Below are 16,926 nucleotides of genomic sequence, written 5' to 3'. Positions count from 1 at the left end.
ATCAGCAAGCCCCAGACCAACAAGAGACTTTGTCTCAAAAAAAAACCAAAATGGGTAGCACCTGAGGAAGGACAACCATGGTTGGCCTCAGTCATGCATGTGCACATATGTGCACAAACATCAGTATTTATAAGTGTACTCACAGCCACAGAAACACACACAGACACATAAAGAATTATGTTAGAGGATATAGGAAGAAGCATTACTAAAAAACACAAACATTTATTTGGCACGAAAATACAAAAATGGCTAAGTATCTTGAAGGAACATTTCTCCAAGAAGCTACATATGGGCAGGAATTACACAAAAAAGCCTAATCACTGGGGACATGTAAATCAAATCCACAATGACGGTTATATCTTTTCACACAATAAAAAACAACAAGTGTCTGAGAGGATGCAGAAGTTGGAACCCCTGTAGACCTATGGACTGTTACTGTGAATATAGAGTGAGCAGTTTGTCTGTCAAAATATTTTGGTGGTTTCTTTGAAAAAGGAGCCATAGACTTCCCATATGTGATCAATATTCTGGTTTCTATGTATACACTCAAAATAACTGAGCACAGGGACTTGAACAGATATTTATATGTCCATGCATACACATTCAGGTTGTTTCCTAACCCAAATATCCATCAATAGATGAAGGGATAAACAAAATGGTATAATTGCAAGGTGAAACATATTCAGTTTTTTAAAAAGGAAATATTGGGGGTGGAGAGAAGGTTCAACAGTTAAAAGCACTCATTGCTCTTGCCGAGGACCTGGGTGCAATTTCCAGCACCCACATGGTAGCTCACAACAATCTATATCTTCAGTTACAGGGAATCCAACTCCTTCTTCTGACCTCTGAGGGCCCCAGGCATATATAGGGCACATACATACATGCAGGAAAAACATTCATATGTATAAAATAGAATTCAAAGTATTATAATTAATAAAAATAGATGAGGAATTGTTGACAAGCATTGGTGAAGCATGAAGATACTATCTATACTAATGAAATAAAGTAAACACAGAATAACGGAGTTTAGAATGTACTTAGGGTAGTCACATATAGACATAGAAAATAGGGTGGTAGCCATGTAAGGAGTGGAGGACCAAGCTCCAGTTCTGGATAAAGGAGCACTGATTATGAATAGTAATAATGGTTGCCCACGTGAATGTACTGAAGTGGGTACACTTTATATGTATTTAACCATAATTATATATTATATATTATTATATTTATAATATAATATTATATATTATATATAATATATTATATATAATATATAATTTATATAATATATTATATATACTAAATATTATATATTATATATTATATATAATATATTATATATAATATTATAATTATATATAATTATATAATTATTATATATATATAGAGAGAGAGACAGACAGAGAGACAGAGAGAGAGAGAGAGAGAGAGAGAGAGAGAGAGAGAGCTCAGTCTATAAAGTGCTTGTCATGCAAATATAAAGACCTGAGGTCAGATCTCCAGCACCCAGGTAAAAGCTAAGCATAGTAGCTGTTGCCTCTAACTCCAGTACTTAGGAGGTGGAGACAGAGGATCCCTGAAGCTCGCTGGCTAGCTAATCTAGCCAAATTAACAAGTCCTGGGTTCAATAAGAATCCCAGTCTTAAAAAAGAGAGGTGGAGAGCAATTAAGGGACACTCAGAATCCAACTCTGACCTCCACCTGTACCCTCAGACATGTGAACGAACACACGTGAGCCTGCATACAGACATATACACCCATAAGAGCCTGTAGTCACTGTGTGTGTGGATACATGTATACAATAAAGGGTCTAGTGCATGGAATGGATTCTCAGCACTTTTCTCAACCAAAGCTCCACTCTCTTTCACTTTCAGATGAAATCCGGGACATCCAGGAGGAGGAAATGGAGCTATATGAAGGTCTGTCAAGTCAGCAGATTTTCCTCTGGCTGCAAGGCCTGTTTCTTTTCTCCTTGGTGTGGACCGTGTCGGGTACCATCAATGCTGAAAGCAGAAAGAAATTTGATGTGTTTTTCCGCAACCTGATCATGGGCATGGATGATCATCACCCAAGGCCCAAGAGTGTGAAACTCACCAAAAACAACATCTTTCCAGAAAGAGGTACTCATGCCCTGTTGTGTGGGTTTAAATCATGTGCCCCAAACCCAACTGACTGTGTGGGACTTGTAAGTCTTATCAACAACTAAGGGAGTGAGGGGATTGCTCCTTCAGAGCTGATCCTCCGACCCCCATGTAAGAATTAAGAAGCTCTAAAATAAGGTCTTTGAGGACATTTAATTACTTTTTAAATATAAAACCACAATGATAGTTTATTTTGGGAGGTGTTTGGGGATGTTATTTTATTTTTGTAAAAATTTTCTATCATTTCACCTCCCAGTAAAAATAAGAACTATCAGCACTACTGTTCTTTTGTTTTGTTTTTGTTTTTTCAAGACAGGGTTTCTCTGTGTAGCCCTGGCTGTCCTGGAACTCACTCTGTAGACCAGGCTGGCCTCGAACTCAGAAATCCGCCTGCCTCTGCCTCCCAAGTGCTGGGATTAAAGGCGTGCGCCACCACCCGGCTAGCACTACTGTTCTTCCTTGATGGTTTCCAGTCTTGTTCTGTATGTTCACGTGCTTCCTATTTGGTGACTGTGACATTAGTACTTCTTTTAAACTTTGTCATTATAACGTCACATGTTGAAATATTTCCAATTTTGCTATATTATCTTTTAACTAACCACAAATATTCTTTGATATGAATGTTTAATAAAGGAGTGGTGGTTGCTTAAGGGTTGACTTGATTCAGGATTAGAAAGATTACCCTGTGGCCAAAGTGCTGTGCTCGAGTAGGGGCCTGGCTTTGGATCTCTCACACCCCTGAAAAAGCTGGATGTGGTGACATGGCTTGCAACCCCAGAACTGAGGGGGACAGCCAGGTAGATTCAGTCTAGACAGACAGCAAATTCCAATTCAGTTGAGAGACCCTGTCTCAAAAAAAAATTATATGGTGAGAGACACCTGACAGTGACCTCTGACCTCACATGTACACACACAAAACTGAGAAAAATGCATAATACTCTATATATACACACACATACATGCATAAACTTACTTGAGAGTTTTATCGGCATTGTGACTTTTGAGTCTTCTCTTCTATATGTGGCTTTGACTTACCTTCCTATTACACTTTAATCTTTTATCATACCTTTGTCATTTCACCATATAGCTCCTATACATTTTAAAATTTATAACTATTTCTTTTTGATATGGTGTGAATGGTTTTATGCTTCGGATTTTATGTTCTATGTGATCATTTCTGATAGGCAGGAAAGACGCTGACCCTGTACCTGAAAACCTTGATGTAGTACTAATAAGTTCCAGAGAGATTTTCTTTGGAGTCTCTTCCATGTCATCCTTTTATGTCACAAAGCTTCATTTCTTCCTCCCTAATTTTTATCTCCTTATCTCATTCCATTCACGCCATCCTAGTATGACTCTGAGAAGGAGTGATGAAAGAGGGCCTTAGAATCCTAGAAGGAGAAAAACTCCAACATAGGAGGAAGACATCTAGGCTTTTCCCTTAAGCATAACGACATCTGTGTTTGTTTTGAGCATGTTCCATCTATTCCAAATTTGCTAAGATGTTTGATCATGAGTGGTTGTCTCGGTTACTTTTCGTGCTGCTGTGGTGAAACACCATGACCAAAACCAACTTGAGGATGAGAAGGTTTATTTGGTTTACATATCCTGAATCACAGCACATTGAGGGAAGGCAAGGTAGGAACTCAAGCAGGGGAACCTGGAGGCAGGAGCTGATGCAGAGGCCATGGAGGAGTGCTGCTTACTGGCTTGTTTCTTATGATGCACCCAGCCTGCTTTTTTATACAACCCTAAACCACCTGCCCAGGGTGGTACCACCTACAATAAGCTGGGCCCTCCCCATCAACTACTAATTAAGAAAACGCCCTACAGCCTGATCCCATGGAGGCATTTTCTCAATTGAGCCTCTTTCTTCTCTGATGACTCTAGCTTGTGTGAAGTTGGCATAAAACTAGTCAGCACAATTGATCCTTTGTCAGCTTGACACATAAACACATCACTGCTAAGCCATAAACCTTCCCTTCTTGTTCATCCCCCAAGTTCACACATTAATATCAACATTATAAGATAAAGCATTTTACAAACTTAAAAAGTCCCACAACCATACAAATTCAAACACTTTGAAAGTTCAGTCTCTTTAAAAATTAAAACTTTTTAAAAATTCAAAGTCTCAATAAAACTCCAAAACTTTTTAAAAGTTCAATGTCTCTTGGGCTCCAGCAAAATCAAAAATAAATATTTTATCTCATGAGGGAAGAAGCAGGGCACAATCACAATCTGAACCAAGCAAAACCAAATTCCAATAACTCAATAACTCAATGCCCAATGTCTGGGGTTCACTCCAGATCTTCTGGGCTTCTCCAAAGTGGCTGGGTCACTTCTCTGCCTCCACTCAGTGCAGCATACCCTGTTCGTCTTCTAGGCTTGAGCCAGCTCAATGGTTTGTTCCTATTCTTGGAAGTCTTCCCATAGTACCAGCATCTCCAAAATACTGGGATCGTTTACAACAACTGGACTGCACTTTCACCAATAGCCTCTTCTGGACCTCTTCTTGGTATGGAGCTTCAAATGCTCTCTAATAACCCCTTTATGCCAAATCTGAGTATCACCTGAAAGACTCTTACACACTACCAAGTTAGGCTGCCAGCACAAGTTACAACCTAGGCAGCCTCTAGCATACATTGACCCTGAACAAACACCTCCCAGATTTCACCTTAACGATGCTGGGCTCTTCTTAATCACCACTAATTTCTCAGCTCTAGTTAACCAGCATCCATTGTCCCAAAAAAGCAGAGGTTTTACTTCAGTGGTGCTGGTCTCTTATCACAGCTGATTCTTCAGCCTCAGCTGACCAGACACCACAGATTCTCTATTCAAAATAGCAATGGTCCAGAGAGAGATTTTAAACTTTCCAAGCCAGGCCTCCATCATCTGCATTTCTATCAGCGTTGCCTTCTAAGCTCCTACAGAACAGCCCACTGAGTGCTCAAGCAGTTAATGGGTTTTCTAGCCCAAAGTTCCAAATTCCTTCCACATTCCTTCCCAAAACAACTTGGTCAGGTGTGTAGAAGCAATACTCCACTCTCCCGGTACCACTTTCTGTCTCAATTACTTTCCTACTGCTGTGATGAAACATAGTGACCAAAAGCAATTTAAAGGAGGAAGAGTTTATTTCACTCAGACTTCCACTTGAACCCAGAGTTTGACAATATAGCTAGTTGGTGTAGCCAGTTTGCTGTGGAGATCCCACTTCCAACTTCTAAGTCTTAGGGTTTTATTCCCATGAAGAGACACCATGACCAAGGCAACTCTTATCAAGGAAAACACTTAATTGCAGATGTCTTATAGTTTCAGAGGTTCGGCCTATTATCATCATAGCACCAAGCATGGCAGCATCCAGGAAGACATGGTGCTAGAAAAGGAACTGAGAGTTCTACACTGTGATGGTTTGTATATGCTCGGCCCAGGGAGTGGCACTATTAGAAGGTGTGGCCCTGTTGGAGTAGGTATGTCACTGTGGGTGTAGGCTTTAAGACCCTAATCCTAGCTGCCTGGAAGCCAGTATTCTCCTAGCAGCCTCCAGATGAAGATGTAGAACTCTCAGATCTCCCTGCACCATGCCTGCCTGGATGCTGCCATGTTCTTGATGATAATGAACTGAACTTCTGAACCTGTAAGCCAGCCCCAGTTAAATGTTGTCCTTATAAGTGTTGCCTTGGTCCTAGTGTCTGTTCACAGCAGTAAAACTCTAAGATATACACCTTGCTCTGCAGGCAGCATAAGGGGACTGTGTATTCCACTGGACAAGCTTGAGTATATATGACCTCAAGTCTGCCGCCACAGTAACACTATTCCTCCAACAAAGCATATTTCCTAATAGTGCCACTCCTTATGATCCAAGCACTCAAACTCATTAGTCTATGTGGGCCATTCCTATACAAACTACCATAGCTATGAAGCCCAACCTGGCATTAATTATGTGGGTATTGGTGATCAGCACTCTGGTCTTCATGGCTGGTTGTGCAGCAATGCTTTAGCCTCTGAGGTTTAGCCCCTGAGCTGTCCCCTCAGTCCTTGATACTTTTTGATTTGTGTGTCAAAACCTTGTACTTTTTCGATTTGTATGCTAAGCTTGAAGGACTGAGATTTTCTAGCTATCTTTCTCTTACTGGTTTCTATTCTAATTCTACTGTGCTCCAGAAGTATGTACTGTATGGTATCTATTACTCTAAACGTGTGAACACATTTTCTAGTCAAGATTGTGGTCTTTCATAGTGAACATTTCATGTGAGTTTAAGAAGAATGCATGTCTGATGTTCTCAGATGGTAAGTTTTAAGTGTCATTTACATTCAGTTGCTTTGTGATGGTGATGTTCATTTTAACTGTTCTCTGACTCATTTTCTCATTGATAGAGGTCATCGTATTATCTGAATCAAAATACTAGATTTGCCCATTTTTTCTTGATACTCTGTTTTTTTTTCTTGTATGTTTTGTCATTCTATTTACATCTGAAATGTGGAAACAGAATGTAATTAGAATATCTTCTCTTTTTAGTTAGAAGTTAGGCTAAATTATATATATATAGTGGTAGTTTGCTTTTCATGTGTTCTTTATTTAATGTTCTATTGTAGGTTGTGTTTTGTTTTTGTTTTGACAGACTATGTCTAGACATAGGTCTCTTTTTATTTATTTTGCCTGGAATCTGATTCCTCTGTTTAGTCAGCAGGGAAAGTTGTATTCTCTGGCTTCTGTATCTGTTATATCATATTTCCTTGTTTTTGTTTTATGTCCATTTGAAGCTGGTTTTTATTCTAATACCAGTCATCCTCAACTTCAATTAATCTGTCCACCTTGAATAATTTTAATCAACCTTTGCATATTTAGCTTTCTGCCATTTTTTAACGTAACAGTTAAAAGCATAGACTCCAAAATAAAACACTCAAGGCTGGAATTCTGGCTCCCACACTTACTAGTTGGCAGCTTGAAGCAAATTCCTCAGCCCCTCTCAGTTTTCACAGTTCTAAAATATGTACAACAATAATAGAGCATATCTGTGGTGTTCCTGGAAGTTATTAAATGAGTACATATAAAAACACCTAAGATAAATTATACTATAATGATGTTATATGTATAATATATATATATAGTATAATACTGTTATGGTTTTCTATAGATACAGTATACCTGTTATAGTTTTCTATAGATACAGTATAATAGTGTTATAGTTTATATAGATATAGTATAATAGCATTATAATTTTCTATAGATACAGTATAATAGTTATAGTTTTATATAGATACAGTATAATAGCTTTATAGTTTTATATAGATATAGTATATAGTGTTACAGTTTTATATAGATATAGAATAATAGTGTTGTCATTGTTCCAAAAAGACTGGGCATCTCACTTTTGATTTCACCTTTCTGTTTCATTTTCTCCTAGTGCTTTTTTGTTCCTGTTTCATTTTTTTCAAACTGATGCCTTCTGCACCTTCCTGAGGATGCCATCCTCTAAAGCCAGCCAGTCACACACTGACCATGTTTTAGAGATATACTCTTCAGGTTGGCCTCCACACTGTTCTTCACACTGCATTTACATATGTTGTTTTCTGATTTCCTTAGCCCTCCAGGCCAGTCTGTTTACTCTCTGTGCCTGCAGACATGGTTCATGAGTTGCCTTTGATCCTACTCTTGGTCCACTCTGCAATGACATCTTTCTTTCATCTTTGCAGCAAGAGGGCCAGTGATATGAAGTGTTTCCAATCTTTTTTCCAGGTAACTTCCTTCACAATGTCTGTGTACACTCTGGTGATCTCATCTCCTCTTTCTTTGTCCTATCAACTGATATAGCACACAAGAAACCAGAATTCCCAGCATTCACTGCCAACTGACTTCTTTATCTACATCTTTGGTTGAACCTACTTAGTAGCTTAGACTCAGAAAGAGATTTGGTAGTCTGGAGAGATGGCTCAGTGCTTCAAGTGTTTGTCTCACATGCAAGAGGGCTGAACTTGGGTCCCCAGACATAAAACATACATAAAGCACCTAATGGATGCAGTAGTTCATCTATAACTTCAGCCTCAGAAGACAGAAACAGGGAATCCCCAGAGTAAGCTGGTTATCAAGACTTGGAAAGTTTGGGTTTGATTGAGAGAACTCAATCAACTTATTGGTTAATAAGAAGGGTGATCAAGTATGATTTCCAGCAGCAACTTTGGGCCACATGCATACATGCATCTGTACACACACACACACAAATACACACAAACACAGACACACAACCATGAGAGCATATGCACATACAAAAACACATAAAAGAGATAAGCAAGCAAAAGCTGTTGACAAGACTAAAATGACACTCCTCAGGTCACCAGTATGGGCAAATGTTTGGAAAGTCTAACTTTACTTTCATCCCCATGATAAATATCTACTTTTCTACTGATAGTTTTCAAACTTACCATTGCTTTAAGTTATGCTTAGTATAAATAATATTCATAATATATCTTTAAAATGAAGTACTGCATGCTCTAGATTAAGGAAGAGTTGGATGGCAGAAATCCAGTGACAACATATGATCAACTAATACCATCTACGAGAAGCAGACTTTTCTATTTGCTTAATCTATGCATAAAGGCTCTGTGGCTCCTTAGTTTGAAGGCCACCTCTCTGGATCTAAAGTGCCATTTGTTATGACTCTCTCCATCTCCTTCCTCACTGTGCTCTAGGACCCTCTTGACCTCTCAGCTATGGAAAAATGGCTAAGTGAAGGGGACAGGAGAGGATGACATCACCATCCTCCCAGAACAGTAGCTGACAGGCAGCTGGAGAGCTGCTTTAATGTTCAGTGCAGTTTTTGAGCAGCCACTGGGAAGGGCCCAGACTTCCTTTCCTTTCTTCTGCAATCACTTGGTTTGTTATGTTCTGGTCAGCTTTCCATTCCTGAAATTATGACCACCTGAGATGGTCAACTTAAAAGGAGGCTCACAGCTTTGGAGGTCTCTGCCCATAGTGAGTTGGCCCATTAGTTTAGGGTCTGAGGGAGCACATTACAATGACAGCACATGGCACAGAAAGCTGTTCACCTCCTGGTGACCCAGAAGCCAGAAGGAAGAGTAAGAAGAGCAGGTGTGTACAAGAGCAGGTGTCCAATCATCTCACTTCCATCTATTGGCTCCTGCCTCTTAAAGGTTCCATCCAATTCCACTAGGGCAGTAGGCAAAGGTCTTAATACATACATGGGACTTTGGAAGATCTTATTCAAATATTTTCTTCATCCAGCTCAGCCGCTTTCTACTTAAAAGGGATTCTACTAAGATTCTTTCCATGTTTGCTTATAGTGACACCAATTTTCCTGTTCTTTATTAAATAGTAGCAAACTGAGAAGATCCTAGACAGACCCCACTTATCCCAAAATGTGTATGCCTTTCAGGGCTAGGTGTACTTTTTTATGTAAAGTATTGAGTCATACCTTACACACTATGAAATTCACCCACTTAATTATACAAATCAGTGACTTTTAGTAAGCTTACTCACCGCGGCCATCATCATAATCCTGTTGTAGGCTGTTTCCATCACCCCTGTAAGATCATTCATCCATGTATTCAATTCATCTGTTCTCCCCACTGGAAGGCAGCTGCTAATCTATTCTCCAAGGATTTAGTATTTCCTGTATGTGCAATTATGTAACATATAGTCTCACTTCCTTCTAGTCACCTAAAAACCCTTCAAATGCCTTTCTGGCCTTGTCACAAGCATCCAGGCTTAAATTTCTATGAAAAAAACTTGAGGAAATCCACTTCCAACATCATAGGATGCTGCTTTCTTGGTTTTTCATGATCTAGGAACCATGTCTGTGAGATCCTTGTTTGTGAGCCAGGAATTTATCTTTCCAGATGAGGCTGCCATTTCCCTCTGTTCAACTCTTCATTGCATGACCTTTGAAGAGGCGCTTACCAGCTGAGACATTTGCTTTATTTTTCAGTTGGAGAAGAAACCAGAGGCAGGTGAAGTGTTCAGAGGCTGCAGAGCATTTACTCTGTTCATTCTGCTCTGCTCTCCTTCCTCCCTGGACCAGAGTTTGACTGACAGCTACAATGCAAAGAAAAGAAAAAGTGATTTTAACGAGAAGCTTGGAACTCAGTGTTGGCAGGCAGCTTCCTGTGTGCCCAGGACCCTTCAAATGCTTGACAGATAGAGCTCAGTCACTCTCCATAGTGATTTTCTAGGCTTAGCATAAACTCAGATCCACCGCACAGATGTGCAAAATGGTACTGCTGGCCAAATTACATAGCTGGTAGGTCCATTTTAGTTAAATCTTTGTTCTTTGGCCTAAATGTTCTTGAATGAAACCACAAACTAGCCCACAAAGGAAGAAGAAAAATATGTTATTGACATATGCTTTTAGTATCTCTTATTTTCTTATTTAAAAAAAAAGCTCTGAAAGAAAAATGATGAAAAAATGTTTTGTTCACATCAACCTGTTATAGGTATTATCTGTCATTGTCTTTTAGCATCCTTTTATATAATGTCCATAATGGCATATGTCCATCTTAAAACTCTATTTAGTTGTTGCTGTTGCTGTTGTTGTTGTTGTCAGTGTGGAGGCTCAAAGCTAGGGCTTTGGTATGCTAGGCCAGTGGTCTATCACTGAGCTACAGCCTCAAACCTTTTTTTATTGTGGTTTTTGATTATTTGTTTTGTTTTTGAGATAGGTTCTTACTATGTAGCCCAGGCTGGCCAAGAATTCTTTATCTTACTACCTCTACCTATCTCCTGCCCAAGATAGTAGGTGAGCTGCCACACCTTGCTCTCATTTGTGATTATTTCTTTAAGGAATTTTTTTCTGTGTTAATTAATAGCTTTTAAAAATAACAGTATCATGACTGAAAAACGTCCTCTTCATTTTATAAGGCACAGTGTTCACTGGCTCCCTAACGGAGGCCTTCTCAACAAGTTTCTTGCTATCACAGATGGTGTCACAAACCCATACATATGGATTACTTTCGCTGTAAATCATTTCCACATGATACATTTCCAGAAATAGTATTTTTTGGGGGAACAATTTTTTAGCCCAGTGAATATAGTGTCAGATAGCTTTCTAAAAATGCTGGCCATAGCCAGGCACTCAGGAGGCAAAGGCAGGCAGATCTTTGAGTTTGAGGGTAGCCTGGTCTACAAAGTGAGTCCCAGGACAGCCAGGGCTACACAGAAAAACTATCTTTAAAAAACTAATTAAAAAATAAAAATTCTGCCTGTCTCAAAAATAAAAAATAAAAAATAAAAATAAAATAAAAATTCTGTACCAGAGTTACTTCTGAGTAAAGCTGAAGGGAACATAGGATGACAGAAACATCCTTCCTTAATACATGATGATATCAACAACAAAACATTCTTTAAAAAATACTGCAGAAAGAACTGAAACTTAATTCTGTAAATACTGGAAAACAGTGGACAGAGAGAGAGAGAGAGAGAGAGAGAGAGAGAGAGAGAGAGGAGAAAAAGAAAGATGGAGAGTCAAAGAGAGGGAGGAGAGAGAGGAGGAAAGAAGATGAGAGTAGAGAAGGGGAGGAAAGGGGATAATAGAGGGGAAGAAAGAGGAGAGAAGAGAGAAGATGGAAAAGAGAGAAGCATTAAATCACATTGTAAATTAAATGGATCATAACAGACATGATACCCCCTCAAAGCACTACAAAACATGTATTCTCGGCACTCTGGTAGAGTTAGAGTCCAGTTCTTCCTTCCATCCCCATGCTTCCAGAAATAAGACTCAGACTTAAACTATATTTACAAATACCTTGACCATATAGCTAGGCTCGACTCTGACTAGATCATGACTTAGATAACCCAATTCTTTCTACCTACACTCTGCCACATGGCTGGTTACCTGTGCTCAGTACCATGTGTCCATCTCATCATCACATCTCCCAGGTGAATCTCCTGCTTCACTCTCTCCCAGAATTCTCTCTGCCTCTCAGATGTTCCACCTCCCATTTCCTGGCCTAAGCCATAGACCATAGGCTTTTTAATCAACAGGTGATGTATTCATACAATACACAAGATATTTTCTCCACAGCACCCCATGAAACTTCCTGTATAATAGATCACATCACATGACATGAACCATAGTTAACAAATGGAAAAGACTGAAATAATTTCTTGTATTTTATCTGTACTCAGTGCAATAAAACTAGAAATCAAGATCAAGAGAAACTAAAGAGCACAAACAAAATCACGGAGATTGAATAAAATTTGATCAAATGATGACTGAATCATTGAAGATATCAGTGGTAGCAAATCCCAGAATTGAATGTAAATTAAAGCACAACATAGAAAAACTTATAAGATAAAATGAAAGTAATCCTAAGAGCAAAGTTTAGTATTTACATTTAAAAAGAGAGATGGTTTGCCAAAGGTGGGACTCAGAGTGAAGGGAAGGAAGAAGAGGGCAGGGGAGAGCATGGGAGGGGAGGGGAGGAAGCAAGATGGCTGGTGATGGGGAATAGATGAGGCAAGAACTGCTAAATGTTGATAAGCATTGAAGCTGCTCAGTGGTACCTGATGGTCTTCATAGTATCACTGTTTTTGCCTACTTGACTTTTATTTTACAACTACAACAATGAAAGCCACAATCATGAATATTGGATTAAGTTATTTTTAAAAGCATAATGATTTTGTTAACTCCTTACAGGTTTGATTTTTGTTTTAATTAAGAAATGCCCTTGGGGGCTGAAGAGATAGCTCTGTTTGTAAAGTGCTTGCCTCATCCGTATCACGATGTAGGTTTGAATCTCTCACATTAAAGAGCTGGGTGTGGCCGCAGGCACTTGTAATCCTAGAGATGTCAAGAAGGCAAGTGGAGACAGGAAGACCTCCTGGAGCTCACCAGACTCCTGGAGCTAGCCTAGGCTAGCCAGTGAAGTTCCAGACCAATGAGAGACCCTGTCTCAAATGCAATGTAGAGGTCTAAAAACCCATATGGTTGGTCCTCTGACTCTACATGCTGTGCTCACAAGGACGTGTGTGTACCTGTGAATGTAGGTCTACACACTCATGTGGAACCGGCAGCCTCATAGTGAATAATGAGCATCTCAAGTTCAAGAGATCCTTCTGCTTCATAGCCCTCTTCTACTACAACTAAGAAAAATTAAATTAAATAGTTTTTGTTAGAGACACCATCTTCTATGTATCCCAGGCTTACCTCAAATTTGCAATTCTCTTGTCATAGTTTTACGAACACCAGGAGTTCAGACTTTTCCACAACACATAGCTAAATCGAATTATCAGTGTTTAAAAATTATATATGTCATATGACCTCATTCTTATAAAATGCTCTCTCATCAGTATGTTGTTGTATTTCTAATATATTAGTGTGCCTGGAAAAGGGGCCAGAGAAACTATCATCAAAAGTTTATTTCTACATGTGGGATTACTGTATGGTACTTATAGGAACAGAAATTACTATAAGGGTCACTTCTGGGAGCAGAAAAGGTAGCTGTATCACCAAAGCCTACCTCAGCATGGGTGACAGCTCACAAAAGCTGTGAACCTGAGCACACTGCACAGCATGCAGGCAGTGTGACAGGCTGGAGTGTTCCTTCCATGTACCTCAGTTGGTCTGAGCCTCTTCCAGACAGCTCAGTTGGTCTAAGAGTGTCTTTCAACAGACTTTACTGTTTAGATATACTTAGGAAGGGAAGAACCTACAGTATTTTGCTGATTTCAGGGATTTCCTGAAGCCTTTGAGTTGTTTATTTCCTGAACTGATGGAGCTTGTCTGCAGGATACAATGTTTCACCTCCCCTTTTAACATCCTGTCTCTTAATGACCTTTCCTCCAAGATGAAGGTTTTATCTGGAAGGAAATTCCTATATAATAAGAGATTTAGAGTGATTTTTTACTTTCTTTTGTTATTTAAAAATTTGTTGCTTTTATTATTAAAAAATACTTTGGGTTCAGGGACTGTGAAGATGGCTGTGTCAATAAGATACCTGCCACCCAAGCATGAGGACCTGAGTTTGCATCCCCAGACTTTACATAAAATGCCAGCATAATAATATGTGCCTGTAACCCTGGTGCTGAGGGGCACAGAGACAGGTAGATTCCTGAGGTTCATTGGCCAACCAGTCTATCAGTGTCAATGAAGTTCAGGTTTAGCGAGTGAAGTTCAGGTTTAGCGAGTGACTCTATCTCAAAAAAATCGAAGGTGGAGAGCTATCAAGGAAGACACATGACATCAACTCTGACCCCCACAGTCATATGTGTATACATACATACCTGCTTGTACACAAGCACATATTCACACAAGTACAAACATTACACATAAATATAAGGGGTAGAGGGTAGAAAGAGAGAGAAAATTTAACTGTGAGTGTCATCCCAGCACCAGGAAGGCTGAGGTAAGAGGCTCACAACTTTAAGCAAGGGAGCTGGCCAGATGGCTGCCAAGGCTGACAACCCGAGTTTGACCCCTGGGACCTACATGGTGAAAAGAAAGAACTGACTTCTATAAACTGTCCTCCATCCTCCACGTATATGTTGTGACATGCCCTACCTCACCACCAAGTACATAAATGCATGTATTTTAAAAAACAAGTTGTAAGCTAGGCTTGGCTGCACAGCAAATCCAAGTTCAATACAGAACGGGTCCCTATCCCAAAGACTAAAACCAAGAATTTACATAATCTTCACTTACCATTTTATATGGATAATAAATATTTTTTGCTCCAATTTGTGGTTGTGAGTGACAGGTAGATACGTGTCACCACAGTTGTGCTGGAACTTATGCATTTTAGATGCCTATAACTAGGGCAGTCAAATTCCTCAACTATGAAGCTTACCTTGGTTTGCTAATGACATGTTCTGTTTCTTTGGGTGCAGGAAGCATCTATGATTTTTATTTCCTCAAACAAGGGGGTGGACACTGGAATGCATGGACGGAATATATCACCAAGGAGGAGGAGACTATTCCTGCCAATGCAAAGGTAAAGAAAATGCTGTGGTTTCTGGAATTTTCTTAGTACCCTTCCAAATGGAAGAACTACCAGCTCCCTATGAGCATTTCCATGAAGTATTTTGCATAGATCAAACCCTCAAAAGCATAGAGCTTAATATCAGAGAGACTTAGATTCCTTACATAGGCTTCAAGCTCCACACCTCAGTTTACCCAACTGTATGATGGAAAAAATTAATAAAGGATGATCACCGAGACTGAAGATAGTATATACACCCATGAAGCACATAGTAGGAGTTAGATATGTGTTTGTTGTTATTCTAATCATTGTCATTATCTATAGCATCATAACTACCTTGTCTAAGCCTAAGAAACCCACATTATATCCTTAGAGAGAGATTTCCTCCAGCAGAACTCAGAAAGACGAGTTCTAATCAATGGATTTCCTGGGTAATGGCTAATGCACATATATTTCAGTCCTATAGAGAATATGCAAAATGAGCACTCTTGTGCCTTCATTTGGATAATCTAGTGGACATTATTTATCCTTCTAAGGTAACTGTGTAGATCTTCCAAGCGGGCTCTTAGAGGGCAGATGGAAATGTGAGGATATTGTGGGACCACAGCCACACTCACAAGTGTGTTTTGGACAGGGTTGTTGTGCTGCTCTCAGGGCAAACATCCTAAGGGCTGGGTTCTGTAAAGAAGCCCCAGCACTGAGATCCTCAGCTTTTATTATATAGATCTGGTATCTGAATTCCAGGGATTTGAAATTGTACTAAACTCATATGGACAAGAGCCCAGTGTAGAAAGTATTTTCAGCTCCAGTGGGTATTTTCCTCTTGTCAAACGATCATTTGAGTAGCTGAAAATAACACTGGGTGAAATCCAGCTGGCTTCAAGTTCCTGATCTAAGCTGCAAAATGGGAGTCTTGAACCTGCATTCAAGCATCACTAACAGGCCAAGTGGCCTCATGGAGAATCCTGACCTGCTTGCAGCCTGCGTTATCATCTGTGTCAAAGGGTTTCAGGGAATAATACAGTCATGGCATCCTTGTCTGCATCCTCTTATGATACTTGATAGTTCTCTTCTATGCTTTAATGACCATACCCATCTGCTTCTTTTCAGTTAGCCAAATTATTTCCCAAAAGAAGCCAAGCTTTTGTTTGCAAAAGCTTCCAAGCTGCACAGATTTGGTGGTACCCAAGTCAAGGTCAAGTCTGGTTTTTGGAAGCAACATTTACAAACTGCAGTGTGAATGTTGCTCCCTGGTGCCATACAACAGCAGCTCAAGGTCATTACTCCTTTCCAAACTAGAAATGACATGAGGAGACCTCCTCATACAATATACACCTTCCTCCCTCTTGCCTTGCCCCACTAAGGGATCAGTTGTGACAAAATGATTACAGGGTCCAGGGTCAGAGAATTCAAACTTAGGTAAAATATTCTATACAAAGTAATAAGGATTCCAGAAGCTATGATTAGGGTGTCTAAATCCACTTAGGATCTGAGGCACAGGGAGAATACATTTAATCCTTATATTGGAAAAAATGGAGGATTCAGTGAATGTGGGTCTTGGGACCTAGAATCTCAATGTTGGGGAAAGCGAATCAGGAACAAGAGAAGCCTTCTTTGTGTCACTGTGGCAGAATGTCTGAGAGTCAGCTCTAAGGAGGAAGTGCATATTTCAGCTACTGATTTTATGCTATGCTCTCTTAGCCCCATCATCACAAGACTAGCATTGAGGTATAACATTACTACATAAGGGCTCAGCAGAGAAAAACCTTCTCACCTCATAACATCTAGGAAGTAGAGAGAGAGAAAGAGGACATAGGCCTGGAAAATGAGCTCCAAAGACCCCTCTACCCTCCTCAGT

General features: G+C 39.7%; 1 protein-coding gene across 3 annotated transcripts in view; it reads left to right on the top strand.

Moving 5' to 3' along the window:
- Dnah3 (dynein axonemal heavy chain 3) overlaps positions 1 to 16,926 on the top strand; it is a 161,497-nt gene that overhangs the window by 89,437 nt on the left and 55,134 nt on the right. For all 3 annotated transcript variants that reach the window (XM_076941759.1, XM_076941761.1, XM_076941762.1), the window contains 2 exons: positions 1,872 to 2,117; positions 14,977 to 15,080. In XM_076941759.1, coding sequence (XP_076797874.1) covers positions 1,872 to 2,117; positions 14,977 to 15,080 — 350 coding nt within the window. The remainder of the gene's footprint in view (positions 1 to 1,871; positions 2,118 to 14,976; positions 15,081 to 16,926) is intronic.

The sequence above is a fragment of the Arvicanthis niloticus genome, chromosome 1, assembly GCF_011762505.2.
Source record: "Arvicanthis niloticus isolate mArvNil1 chromosome 1, mArvNil1.pat.X, whole genome shotgun sequence".
Classification (NCBI taxonomy): domain Eukaryota; kingdom Metazoa; phylum Chordata; class Mammalia; order Rodentia; family Muridae; genus Arvicanthis; species Arvicanthis niloticus.
The sequence above is the reverse complement of the archived record's forward strand: the minus strand, read 5'-3'. Positions and strand labels throughout refer to the sequence as shown.